General features: G+C 37.9%; 1 protein-coding gene across 3 annotated transcripts in view; it reads right to left on the bottom strand.

Moving 5' to 3' along the window:
• Window positions 1–14706, bottom strand: part of LOC108971170 (discoidin domain-containing receptor 2) — a 439012-nt gene that overhangs the window by 200489 nt on the left and 223817 nt on the right. For 2 of the 3 annotated variants that reach the window (XM_018937053.1, XM_018937061.1), the window contains exons 13-14: window positions 4402–4665; window positions 1159–1251 (exon numbers count right to left, since the gene is read on the bottom strand). In XM_018937053.1, the coding sequence (XP_018792598.1) occupies window positions 1159–1251; window positions 4402–4665 (357 nt within the window). Of the gene's footprint in view, window positions 1–1154; window positions 1252–4401; window positions 4666–14706 lie in introns of those variants that run through there. The other variant, XM_018937070.1, reaches the window with a different exon arrangement.

Here is a 14706-nt window from a genome sequence, read left to right as displayed (position 1 = left end):
AAAAAAAAAAAAAAAAATTACAGCTGTTCAAAAATGAGTGAAAATTATAAAGAAATTAGCTATATTTTCAAGCTTTTGTATAAAAAAGGGAAAAAGGAAGGACTTGCGTGGCATCCACAGATGAAATTTATGAAGTTTACGGCGACGCTGTTGTATTGTATCCATTCTTGTAGCTCAACAATGGTTCGCTCGCTTCCGTTCCGGAAATTTCGATGTGAAAAATGCATCTCGCTCTGTCCTATAGTGCGACCTATCGTTGAAAAAGTCAATGAAAGTGTGGACGAGATTGACCAGAACCATCACATAAGCAGCCATGACATCGCTACTGAACTTAACATTCATCATCAAATGGTTTTGAATCATTTAAAAAAGTTCGACAAAAAGAGAAGCTCGATGTGTGGGTACAACATGGATTTTCTATGAAAAATTTAATAGACCGAATTAACAACTGAGATTCTTTGCTGAAACAATTTGAAATCGAAGTATTGGCACGGAATTATCCACTATGAGCTGCAACAGCCTATATATATCATTGATTCTACATTTTACTGTCAACAACTGATGAGATTGAAGCAAGCAATCGAAAAAAAAAATTGCCCAGAACTAATCAACAGAAAGGGCTTCGTGTTCCATCAGGACAACGCTAGACCACACACATCTTTGATGGCTCATCAAAAATTGGTAAAGCTGGGCTGGGAAGTTTTGTTGCATCGATCATATAGCTCTGACTTTGCACCATTCGACTACCATTTATTTCGGTCAAGGTGGAACTTCCTTAACGGAGTAAAGTTGGCTTCAAGAGAAGCCTGTGAAAATTACTCCTCGCAGCTTTTCGCCGAGAAACCACAAATTTTTACACCGATGGAATAAAGTCTCTAGCGGAAAAATGGCAAAAAATGGTCTACTAAAATGGTACATATTTGGTTCATTAAAGTTCATATTAAATAAAAAGAAAAATAAGTTGAAGTTTGATTAAAAATACGAAAAGACTTTATCGACTACGCAATATTTACTTATATTTTAATTCATTTCATGGTATCTAAAGAAAAGTGTTTAAAGGCTCAACCTATATACATCTATAAATACACGAATATTGTATATATTATATATATGCAAATCTAATAATCTATATATATATATATAAGTGTTGCCACTTACCTTGTTGCCAGATCGCGATGCACGAAATTCATTTGCTCCAAATGCTTCATGCCCGATGCAATTTGCGTAGCTATGTACACCAAGCTGCCATAACTGCCATGTATAGATATATACACATACATATACAACCATTTGTATGTATTGCAATAATCAACGGCATCATTATCCCCCAATTTTTAGTTGGATTTCACCATGCCACGCATAGCGAGGTGGGCAGTAAGGAGACAAGTTGTGTATGTGTGTGTATTTATGTTTTTATTCGAGCATTGAAAAAGTTTTGCACCATCAATCCAACACACATATAGTATATRCACATAAAAATAGCAGATAAGGCCAAGCAACAACAACAACATAAACGTACGTTGGCCAACAAAGCAAGAAAGTTGAGATGAAGAAAAATGCCGGCAAACGGTGGGGACGGAGTTTATGATGATGATGTTGTTGTTATTGGTGTGACGTTGTGACATTGTTGTGCGTCGTTTTGTTGTATGTTATGGGGGCATGTGTTTGTTTGGTGAAAATTATCGACACGAGACCGGAAGCGTGGCAGGACAAGTCAGGAAAATTAATAATAATGTGAATGATCATTATTGTGTTTGCCGACGTTAGCCGATGTTTGTTGGTAGTTATGTTKTTTGTTGTTGTTCGAGGGTTTTTTCGTTGAACAGTGGCGGTGGCGACCAAAAATGTTTTCAACATTTGTTGTGTAATTTATGGTGGTGTTGTTGTTGTTATATTTGCAGACGCCGGACGGTGTTGAAGTCGTTGTCGTATATGCAAACGTTGTTTTTTGTTATAGTCGTTGTTGTTGTTGTCGTCATCATCAGCCAAACGGAAGTCGGAAACAAGATTAAGCGCAAAGGATGTAAAAAGAGAAATGAAATGAAAAGTTTGTTAAATATTTTGTTGAGGTTATGTTGGTTACGTTTAAATGGCCTGCGTGTGGAGAGATTCACAGTTACTTTGGTGGGTTTACAGCGTAACATACATATGTATATTCGGTAATATTTCGTGTATTTATACTCTGTACAAGATATATGAAGTTTTCTTAGTCCCCCAATTTTTGAGGTACCAATCTGCATGTACCGCTTTTTCTGGAAATCTAATAACGAGRACAGAGCAAGGAAGGCATCGGTTGACCTATACTGCTGCTGAAGAGCTATTGGTAAACGGTGAGGACTCTTTCCAAAGGCAGTACTTTGGCTCTTTGAAAACATATTCAAGTCTATAATATTCTACGCAAGTTTTGTATGGATGAAGACGCTAGAAAAGAACGYATTCATGAAAAAACTGACGAATATTCAATAGGTGGATCTCGGCAGTACGTGCGGTGCTCTGCCTACATGGACTATAGCGCTCATTGCCTTGCTGCATTAAGCACCGATGGATATAGTTGTATAGTCGCGAAAGCTGCTCTGTGACTCAGAAAAGCTGGGTACTTAGATGAGAGAATAACTCCTGGAGAAGAAGAGCGGTGAGCGTTTTGTCGGATGGATAAAAGCATGCGGGAATAATTGATGKTGTCCCAGACTGTCGGAAACCAACTATCAGCTTTAGTTTTGCACTTCCTGTCCTCTACAGCGGATATTCAAGCAAGTGAGGAAAATTCTTTGAGCGCCATTCACTTACGAGTGCCGAGAAACGATTCTGGTACGTACGGCTCAAGCAACTCACAACTGTCTTATACCAAGCATCCTCTGGGCATCCAAAAAATATCCGTTTGAAGATGTGCTAAAGCGAAAAGACAACATGCTTCTCCAGCTTTTTGTGCTGGGTTTGGGACCAGCTACGTAAAAAAAAAAAAAACCAATTGAAAGGACAAAACAGCCTCGGATGAAAGACCCCTCCGCTGCCTACGCTAATAAAGAAGAGGAAGGCCACTACAGCAACTTCCAATGGGWAATGTATAATAAAAGTAGCAGCAAATATACTACTCCAGACCGCAGTCTACTTCAGAGTGGTAAATATTCATGCTGTTAGTGCGGCAGCGATATTAGCCTTGTGATTCGAGTAGCGATATCTAGACTCTTTCTCTCTAGCATAGAGTTACTACATGTTTAGACTGGGTTGGGTGCCTGGTCCCAGCGGTATTTTAGGAAACTGTAAGGCTCATCAGATTGGATAGGTTTTTCAGGATCGCTACCAGCAGAACGGGAACGGGTAGGAACTCCGTTGGCTCCAGTTCGCTACTGGTTTATTTAACCTCAGACCAGTTCAACTACTAGATGCAAGGTCCATTGGGACCATGGTAAATCGTAAGAGGTTTAGGGAGCGCTACGATATTAACAATGTCAACCTTTCTATGGTTGTAAGAGTTCCAACTAGATGCTGTCCGATCGGGATTCATGCGGTAAAACTGAACATTTTACCGGATACCACCTGCTTCAGCTGTTTGTAAGAGGTTGAGATAAGAACATTTCAAACCCTTTTCCTCATATTCTTCGACCAGATCAAGGCTAAAACTTTTCGGCTCCCACAGTTTTAGACTTTGTGATAGGTACAGGACGCTTTACTTGTAATTAAATTTTTGGTCACATCCTCTTTTCTTCAAACATTTGTTTATTTGTCGGAACTGCCTATATAATATATCATATAGCTGGCATACAGTCATTCTCGTCACGGTTCGATTGTTTCCAATGCATCCAAATATTAATAGAAACAATCAACTTACTAATTAAGGAATCCTTTATTATTCATTATGCTTTTGCTTGGTTTAGGTTGTAAATTTTCTTCACGGCTTAGTTTTGCGTTCAAGTGGGAATGGTTTCCATATTATTATGGAAAAATTATCGAAACTACTTTAATAAACCAATACTGAATAATTCAACAGGGTCAAAGTCCACAAAAGCTCAGTTGTTGTCCACTTTAGACCTAGTTGTGACTGCGAATGTATTCAAAAGATTATGAAAAAATGCAGACATTCCTCACCCTATAAGTATTATGTAGCTCTGCAGTGGTGAGGGCACAGAAAATACTGAATACCCAACTTGTTGAAAAATTATGAAATAAGGTCTTTACTGAGTTAGTACAGTCTGCGGAGGAATGAAATGTGACAGAAAGTCGAAAGCAAGAGCATCTAAATACTCAGTTTACTTATGAATATGTCGTATGAAAGTATTGTTTAGATTTTAGTACCTTTAGAGCAAAATTATCTGTTAGAAGATATGTTAACACACAATCTTAAACCCGTATTTCTGTCATTCCATTAACTTACTCAATACCACTCATAGTAGACTCACTCACCTTAAGCTCTTATTCGTCATAATACCCGCTTGTAGACTATGCGTCGTGTCGGCTACATGCTCCTGCAGAAATTGATTTAAGTCACCCAGACATTCCGAGTAATCGAACACCATGCAAATGGGCTCGTCACGCAAACAGGCGCCAAGTAAATGCGCCACATTCGGATCATTGAGGCGGGTGAGTTGTTTCGCTTTATTGCGAAACTCTTTACGCATATGATCGGGTGCGCCGGGTCGGAGAGTGGCTACTGCTACCAAATTGGCGCTGGGGAAGAAAAATAAGGTAAGGAAAATTTTAGAAAAATTTATATAAAATATTTGAAAACATAAGTACTGTGGCAAAAAATGTTGTTACAATGTTATTATGAAAATAATATATATAATATATTTTTATAGAACAATTATGCAGATTTATTACATATTATTGACTATAATTATTTCTATATTTTACCCTTAAAAGACTATAGGAAATTCAAGAAATGYAGCGTTTCAGTACAGCTTCGGTGTAGCTGAATATACAGTTTCTACTTTTTTTGTTATTTCAGTGGTTTAAAACATTCTACAAATAGCTTTGATAATTCYTGCTAGTATACAAATTTAGTGCTTCTGATCACGAAGGACTGACAGTTACGGGAATGAAAATATTATTGGGTATATAACCATATATGATCGCAAACTTGATTATTATTTTTTTATTGCTCCAATATTCCGAGAACAGTTATCCCTTTTACTAATAACACTCGGTGGCAGTTGAAGGTTACTAAAGAGGTCAAAATTTTTGTTTTCACGTTAGACTCAACATCTGCATTTAACACGGTCCAAAGCCATCAAGGATCTCATGATATGCAGACGACTAGCCGGCAGATCCTGTGGCTGCAATCCAGGTATCATAAGATAGTTGTATACCATGATTTTAATGCCTATTGTCACATATGGAGCGGTTGTTTGTGCATCTAAGTAAACATAGTCTTAGGTAGGCCTTCAACTATCGAAGTCGCAAAGGCTCGTTTTTGTCTGCGCCTCACGGGCAATGCGCACTTGCTCCACTGCAACACTTGGTTACATGCTGGAGTTCACAACACTGCATCTAGTGATCAAGCAGGTATCATGTTTCTAATGGCAGCAGATGATTTCGGCAAAGAAAAGATAATGTCGTCTCAGAAAATGAAAGAAGACACACCCTTCTTCCAAGAGACGGCGTTACGAAAAGGATTAATGTTACGAAGAGATTTAGAGTTATTCTCGACAGTAAGGTGGASCACTATCCAGTGGTACACTGACGGCTCCAACACACCGGAAGGTATTGGAGCAAACATTGCGGGATCGCATATTCATACCAATGGTACAAATGAGGTATCTTTTAAGGTGAAACCTTTGTTATAAGTCAGTGTGCAGAATCGTATCGCTATACTTAGCGATAGTCAAGCGCCTCTAAAGAGATTTCACCGCCTATCAGTGTTCAACCGGGTACCAGTCTGGAAGCCGGGGAAAAAAGGAGTAGCCGGCAATGAGTTGGCCGRCGTACTAGCCCGCTTTGCGGCAGCGTCTAGAATCATAGGGCCGGAACCATGCATTGCAGTGGTAGCCCACATATTAATAGCAGCATTAGCAGCAAACAGCAGGAATGCGCATTACCAAGCTACTTCTCTACAGGGAACCCCATAACACTTGATTCTGGATTGCTCAGCAATTTGCAGAAGCAGGCTCAAGGCCTTCCATCTYGTGDACAGGGTTCACATCACCTCAGTCACGCCTAGCAGGTTTCTGGAATTGTTCAAGATGACATGTGATATGTCTCTTATACACATCTACAGGGTTCACATCACCTCAGTCACGCCTAGCAGGTTTCTGGAATTGTTCAAGATGACATGTGATATATGGGAGAGCACAATCGACCGTAGGTCGCCGTGCAAAATCTTCATACTGATACTGTTTTTGTTCACCTTTTTCAGCCGAAAATTTTGTGGAAGTTTATTTATTACTTTATTCCTTTCCCAGGCTGATAGGCGATATTGCACTAGAAGAACTACTCTATAAAGATTGTTATCAAATAAAAGAAGACCTCGCCGTATCTTTACGAAACACACAAGCAGCCATTTCAAAACTTTTCACAGTATTCAATGATATACAAATTGATGAGAGGAGACGATTTCGCATTCGTTGGGACACAGTAGCAAAGGGAAGATATACTCGCCGATTAATAGAAAATCAASAAGCATAGGTCGAACTATAGCATGGCGAGACAGACTTTTACATGACTCAAGTCATGACTTTCTAACAAGACACAGGTGTTTTAGAAAGTACYTGAATAGGTACGGTTATGACAATGGAGTTACTTGCTCTTTCTATGGTAGCAGTAGTGAAACTGCGGAGCATATATTCTCCCACTGTCTGAGATTCACAACAGTGAAGGAGGATTTGGAGTTGGAAGTGGCAGGCCTAATAACACTTGATAATATAGTATGCTGCAAACGAGACAAGTATAGTATACCATGGAGAGAACGACAGCTCTGACACTGCGAGAGCTGAGAAAAGGCTGCGAATAGCGAGCTAATGACTTGAGCCAATAGGCTAAGCTGACCCTGTGATGCTTAGAGGCGGTCTCGTATGACCTTTTTACAAAGCTACAGCTGATGGAGTTAAGGATGTAGTACGTTGACGTACTGTTTCGCAAGTTCGATATGGTAATACTGCTTAGGTGTAGTTCCGAATGGGCTGAACCTTTAGCGAGCAGTACGAATAATACATATTGTATACTATTAAGTATCCGTAACGATAGAAGATTCCTCATTAGGAATTTAAAAAAAAAAAAACACGATTTTGATAGCTGATAATGAAAAGTATAAATATTGCGACAACACTAAATGCAAAAGTTCATTTGGGAAGTCCGGCCAAACAACCAAATGAACGGCAAAGTCATGACCCGAAAGTATTACTTTGTATTTACTGGGCCAGGCTGTATTATGAGTTTTCAAAATCGACTGAAATCATTTTCTGGGAATGCTATTGCAAACATTCCTTCAAGTTGATGCGCGCGATTGCCAAAAAATGCGCGGAATTTGAGGCTAGGAACGAGAAAAAATCAATCATGACAACTCTCGGTGTCATATTGCGAGACCGTTTAAAAACTATGCCGAAAACTGCTGCTGGGAAGWGATTGCCAAAAAAACGTTCGGAATTCGAGACTGGAAAAGATGTTAAAGTTTCTATCATGACAACGCTCAGTCTCATATTGAGAGTTCAGTTAAATTGCGAATACAGCTGCTGGGGAGTTTTGCCTCACCCGCCTTATAACTCAGAGCTTGCCGCTTCAGATTGCGCTTGTTTCGGTAGACGCAGAAGGCACTTACTGGAATATGATTCACTTGTCCAACGTTCTTTTCTGTGAGTTGCCAACTTCAAGGCATACATAATACACCCTGATTCAGGGTTCATATATCTGAATCGGCTTTTCCTAATCCTCCCTGTACAGGGTATAGCTATCTAAGTCTAAGCCTTTTCGTACGAAAGCACTCAAAACTAAAATTAAGACAGCTAACACAGCAAAGCAGAACAGCTTGCGCAACCCGTCCGCTAATAATTTTTATTATTTAATACTCATTTAAAGCCACTTCACTTAACTACTTTTCTGCTGAAATAAAATATTAATATTATTTGCAGTTTTTATGAGCACAGATTTGTCAACTGTCCGCTGCATTAAAATGATTAAATTGTCAAGTATTTTTGTAATTTTTCTACGWATTTCATAACAATAATGAAAATGCATTTCACAAAATTTTTGTGATGATGATTTAATACCAAATGTTGTATATATGAAGCCGACATGTCATAATGTGAAATAAAATATGAACGCACACATACATAAAACACACACACACACACGAAAGCAATCAGAAACGCAATACCGGCAAGTGAAAGATAGAGAGCGTGTGGTAGTGTTGGAAGAGGCAGCGGTTCAATGGCTGTGTGTAAAGGACATTTGTGGAATGATAGCAATTTTGCAGCTGCCAAATGACCTGCAATATCAGAGGTACACAAGCAGCAACAGCAGCCGACTTGGCTTAATACGTATCTTTTTATATATGTGAGTGTGTGTGCATTAAAATCGCCTAACTACTGCTGGCCCGGTCGGTAGGTCGTACGCTCGTTTGCACGTTCGTCTGTTGGTGCGCTGCCTACGGTCGTTGTGTGTCACATTGCGGCAGCATATAAAATTGTGTTGCGGTCATAAAACCTCAAAGTGCATTATGAACGTTATCCTTGTTGCGACAAAACAGGATATGTGAAATAATTAACATGCTCATAGTTGCACTAAAATGACCAGAACACACACACATATATATGTCTATATATATATGAGGATGTTTGGTATACGAGTATGTATGCATATCAACTTATTACACGAGCAATATGTCGGACTGTCAGTTATATATAGTATAAGCATCCAGCTATACATACATACATATATAGGCGAGTATTGAGTTGCATTTGCATTCCATTTTCAGTTATGTTTTTTTTGTTTGTTTCGTTTCGTTTTGGCTCTCTGTTTTGTCACATCCTGTGCGCTTSAAATACAAAATCGAGTTGAGTCGGTTGCGGTTAGTCGGCTGCATAYTGCATATATGGTTGAGTGCGGTGTGTGTGGCATGTTGCTGTCGTTCTTATCGAGGCTCTTGAGTGGCTTTATTGAAATTGTAATATTTGACAGAAGTCAAATGTGTGGTTCAAATACATTGCCAAGCATTCGCATTGACTGTGTAACTACACATACATACTATACATTCATATGACAGTACTGCACAGCGCCATATTAAGAGAGACTTCCACAAAGCCGCCGCAAAATGTTATGAGTGAGCAACGTAATTTAAATATATTATTTTTGGTGCCTATTGCACATATGTTTTAGTTTATTCAATTATGTTCGTTAAAGTTAGGTTAGGTGTATGGCGAATCAATTATTTAATCTCCGTATGATTCTTACGCGAGGAGGCTTTGTTGGTGATTTTAGAGCAATAATGGGATAGCCAGTTTCCAGCCATTCTTTGAAATATTTAACCAGTGAAGTGAAGGGTGGGGTATTAGTACCAATAGCTCCTGGGTCCAAAGTTCTCAGGGGAGCGCGGTGATCCGCTTCAATGTTTTGCGGATTTTTTATCCAACAGTTTCTAGGCTGAGTCAACCTTTTATCCAGCTGGTGCGGAAGATATTTAATTTGTATGTAATTTAGAAGGAATCTATACGGATGGCTCGAAAATAGACGATGGAGYCGGTGCGGGAATACACTGTTCAAAGTTAGGTATGCCAGACTTTCAAGCTGAGGTCATTGCTATTACGAAAGCCGCGGAGCTGGCCTCTAATACGCCAAACAGCAACGAAGGCATCGCGTAGCGGCTAGAAGTGTCTGGGAAGCAGAGAAGCAGCGGAAAGTTCACTTCTACTGGGTGTTAAGATACAAAGACACGAAGGCAAATGAAAAAGTGGACGAGATGGCCAAGATTGGCGTATATCTAACATCCGGAAACGTGATCTACATTGGGAACCCATAAAATATTTATACGACTATCTTCATAGAAACATGGTAAAGAAAATCAAAACCCTATGGAACTAGCTACGTACTTGGATGAAAAACACCAAAATTCATGAGAAAAATGGTAGAKCGAAATACCTGACGGATCGAAAAGACTGCAGAGCAGGGCAYCAGGRAAATAATGCATCATTACTTYTGCACTTGTYAYGCATTGGCAAGACTACACTGTAAGAATCTRGGGTCCCTACGGTATGATACGCTGGAGGAGGTATCGATCGCGATACAGGTCATTCGGACCTAGCAACTAAACTCCATCTCATATCGCAAAAGACCAAACACTTCTTTTTTTCTCTGCTTCTTAACTTTTAATAAGAAAAAATTTGAGAAAGGGCACCCAGTATTGACCAGGCTTCTTCGCCACAAAATCGTATGAGGTTTTCTCTCTCCTTGCCTATTGAATCACGTCATTTTAGCCACAAAGATGGGAGTTCTAATTGGACATTGTATTATTGGCAATCATGAGGTTAGAGAAAAGATTTTTGAGAACTGAATTTGTCAAAGTGCCGTAGGAAAAGCTGAAAACGGCTAGACACTTATTTCTTCACTGTCCAGTAGATTTGATATTTTTATTCTTCCTCTTTATTGATATAGACACCACTTACGGGGATATAGCCGTAACATCACCTCAGTCGTTCTTTTTTTTCTCTGTTTAACGCCTATTGGAGATTCGAAGTGCAGCCAGGTCCTTCTCTACCTGATTTCTTCAACGGAGTGGAGTTATTTTTCTTCCTCTGCTTCCACTGGCGGGTACTGCGTCGAATACTTTTAGAGCTGGAGTGTCATCCAACGTAGCAGGTCTCTTTGATCTAAGTATACTTAGGGGTTCTAGGTATTCCAATGAACAGGAGTTGAATTCAAATTTTTCAAACAGCTTCAAGAATACCAGCTTTTTGCCTAACCTAAAATTATCGACTTCTTTTATTTTCATGGATTGAAAATAAATTTCTCAGCTTTCGAGAGCATTACTACCTTAATTCTAGAATCTAGGTCACRTGTGAGACGAATTCCACGTCAGGTGAAACGCTTTTTTCTTTAAAATTGCCCATTTTCTAAACAAAACATTTCAGCAATACCATGAGTTTTATTGGAAATTAACTTCCTCCACCAAAATAYACTTAATTGAATGCTGAAATTTAATTAAAGTCACCAGTTTGCCATGTCGTTCAGCCATTTCGAGCTATGCATCCTCGCTGATTAATTCATTTCATATCCATAAGAATATTAACAACCACAAGGTAAAGAGTAAATTAAAATATGCCAATTCACATTGCTGCTGTTGTTGKACCGTACAGGTAAAATTGAATATGAGCAAATACCGACATTTGTGGTTATGAAGCCGCAAAATTCGTAATAACACCATCATACGAAGCAGTTCATACTGATACTCTTAGCACAGCAACGACAAGAACAACAAAAACTGTGTGTTTGTGTGTATGTGGTAGATAAAAAGAGCAAAAAGTCAGTTATGATGTGTGGCAGACTGATAAAATATTGATGGACATTCGGATAGACAGTTAGCAGACATACAATGGACACAARCGATGGACAATATAAAGTGTAGAGCATATAAAGCAATTCACTTGCATGCTAACGGTATATCTGGAAAGGTGTAAATATTAGGGTGGGGCCAATATAACTTAATATTGAATTTATTAACTATTATTTAATTTATGGGTTTAAATTAACCCTTATTTGAGGAAAAGAATGTTTGGCTTAATTTTAAAGGGTTTCGATGGGCGTTGAAAATTTCCTAGAAAAACATGTAAATTGTATGACAAATACCAAAAAGTTGAAAATTTCCAAAAAAAAAAAAAATTTATTTTACTTGATGAAAAAATATCCCTCAAAAGAAAAATGTTTAGCTTAATTTTAAAATGTTTCGTTGAAGCAATTAAGCTTCCTATAGAAACATGTCAAATTTTATGAAAAATACCAAAAAGTCCAAAATTTCACAAAAAATTATTCTTTATATGAGGAAAAAAATATCCCTATAAAATGCTTAGCTTGGTGGTTTCAATGAGCATTCAAAGTTTTCTTTAAAAACATGTAACATTTTATGAAAAATGAAAAAAGCGCAAAATTTCCCAAAAAATTAACCTTTACATGAAGAAAAAATCTCCCAACAAAGGTATGTTTCGCTTAATTTTAAATGGTTTCGATCAGCATTCAAAATCTCCCATGAAAAAATTCGCAAAAATCTATTTTTATTAAGAATATCCAAAAGCATAAAATTTTCTAAAAAATTTCCGACATGGGTATTTTTTCATTTAAAGAATTCGTTAGATATGAACATTTCAAAAACTACAAAGCCTGTATATTTTTACTTCTTTACTTTTCGAATACTTTTAGTATACGAATTTTTAATGAAAAAATACCCCTCAAGTATATTTGTTTAGAAATTTAGTACTCTACAAGAATCCACAATACAAACAGTTTTGCCTCAAACAGTGCGAAAGTTATGATACTTTCATAGCGTCATAGTTGTGGGAAATTTTGAATGCTCAATGACAAGTTTTAAAATTAACCTAATATTTTTCTTCTCATGGATATTCTTTGCTCTGTATATAGCTACATTKTAACATACAAATTCGTAAACTTACTTTGTGCCTCACCCTAATAAGAATGTACGTATATGTGTTTATTGGAAAGCTAGTTGGAAAAGCCAGGCACAGATGGTGACTTTATTATTGTTGCCCAGATGAATGATAAAAATGGAAAATTAACATAGACACATTGCAGAGACACGTAAATATGAATGGACAAGTTGGAGTGCGAGTCAAGCTCTATGGATAGATATGTTAGTACATTGCGTCGGATATAGCACGACAGGATAAGACTCACCAGTCTATAAGTGAATGTCATACAACTTGACAGGTTAGAATGTGCGATAGAGTGTTGTCGTAATGCCGGGTAGTTTGGGTTGGAAGCAGGATGTATAGTACACATTAGGTGTGTCAGATGGTTAGTCAATTTTTATAGTCAGGATATCGCAGGTGATATGAGAATAGGCAGTTAAGGGCTAAGTAGTAGCTGAGCTGGAAATTTTCTGATTAAAGTAGTATGGTTGGTAGTTAACTGCTACTTTTTGTGGTATGTTGCAAGTGCTGGAGTTAAAAAAAAAAAAAAAAATAATAATAATAATAATAATCATAACAATAATGGAAATGCTTTATTTGGTGGTTTCTTGGGATAAGGTAACTTGAATATTATATATGTTAGAAATTGGTGATGAAATTCAGTCATAGTTTGTGCAATGTAATTGCCTGAATTGAAACTGAAGGAACTGAAACTCTTGCATAAAATATAGTCCAACATTTTTCAAAGCTCACTTGCTTCTGTTCTGGAAATTTTGATGTGAAAGATGCAACTCGCTCTAGTCGATCTATCGTGGAAAAAGTCGATGAAATTATGGAAAAGRTTCAACAGGACAGTCACATAAGCAGCCATGACATCACTAAAGRACTTGAGATTCATCTCCAAACAGTTTTGAACCATTTAAAAATGGCTGGTTACAAATCGAAGTTTTTCTGAAGCGAATGGTAACAAGAGACGAAAAGTTGATCAAATACGACAATTATGAAGCTCAACAAATRGTCGAAAAGCRAAAAGTAATGCTGAAAGTACTGGGGATTGGAAAGGAATTAACCACTCTGCGATACTCCWGCCTGATCGAAYRATTGATTCTACATTTTACTGRCAACAATTGATGAGATTGACGCAAGCAATCGAATAAAAATGGCTAGAACTGCTCAACAGAAAGGGCTTCGTGTCACACATCACATYTTTGATGACTGGGAAAATATTGGTAGTACTAGGCTGGGAAGTTTTGATGCATTCACCATATAGTCCTGACTTGGCACCATCGGACTACCATTTGTTTYGGTCAATACAGAACTTCCTTAATGGAGAAAAGTTGACTTCAAGAATAGCAGATATTCCTTGAGACAAAAATGTATCCTTTAAAACAAATCAATATTGCTGTTGAGCTGGCTCAAAAATATCGGGGTCTTGAAGTTCTATAAGACTCTACCCTTCGGTAACATGTACATTCATACAGCATATGTTATATGTTTATAGGCAGTTTCCAGTTTTATCCAATAAATATTTCAAGAAATCATACATTTTTCGTTAATTTCTTTTTATATTTCACATCTTTTCAAAAACTCCAACAAAACTTAGTTCTGTGCGCTCCGAACATGTGCACATGTCACAAGTAAAATAATGCATATAAAACATCCTTTATCCTGCACGTCAGTTGCATTGTCGTGCCTTGCACAAATTTGTTACACATACTATGCTGGCTATTGTTGTTATTGCTGATGTTGTTGCTATACTCAACAATGTCATAATAAAAGCTTCAATTAAAACTTGCACGAAATCAAAGGTAGACAAATGGCGTTGTGGTCGCCCGAACAGACGACGAAACAATAAAGGCGCATACGATTGCATGAGAGGAAGCCTTCGCAGACGGAGGAAGGAACTGCATATCGAAGGTTGTGAGTATACATGTATGAAAGCGTGTGCGCGTGTTTGCAGCTGTATAACGGTTTTATTAACTGTCGTTGGTGATGGCATAGTGCCAATGGCTTTGCGGATGCAACTATAATGGAATTTGTGATGAGCTTACGCTGTTGGCAGATGAAAGATGGAGGCTTAAGAATGCTGAGTATATGGGGACAAAAGCGGAAATAAAATAAAGAGAAACACTGAATGAAAGGT

This window comes from Bactrocera latifrons, unplaced genomic scaffold (assembly GCF_001853355.1).
Source record: "Bactrocera latifrons isolate USDA-ARS-PBARC rearing strain unplaced genomic scaffold, ASM185335v1 scaffold_108, whole genome shotgun sequence".
Lineage (NCBI taxonomy): Eukaryota > Metazoa > Arthropoda > Insecta > Diptera > Tephritidae > Bactrocera > Bactrocera latifrons.
Note: the sequence above shows the minus strand (reverse complement) of the source record. Positions and strands in the feature narration are given on the sequence as shown.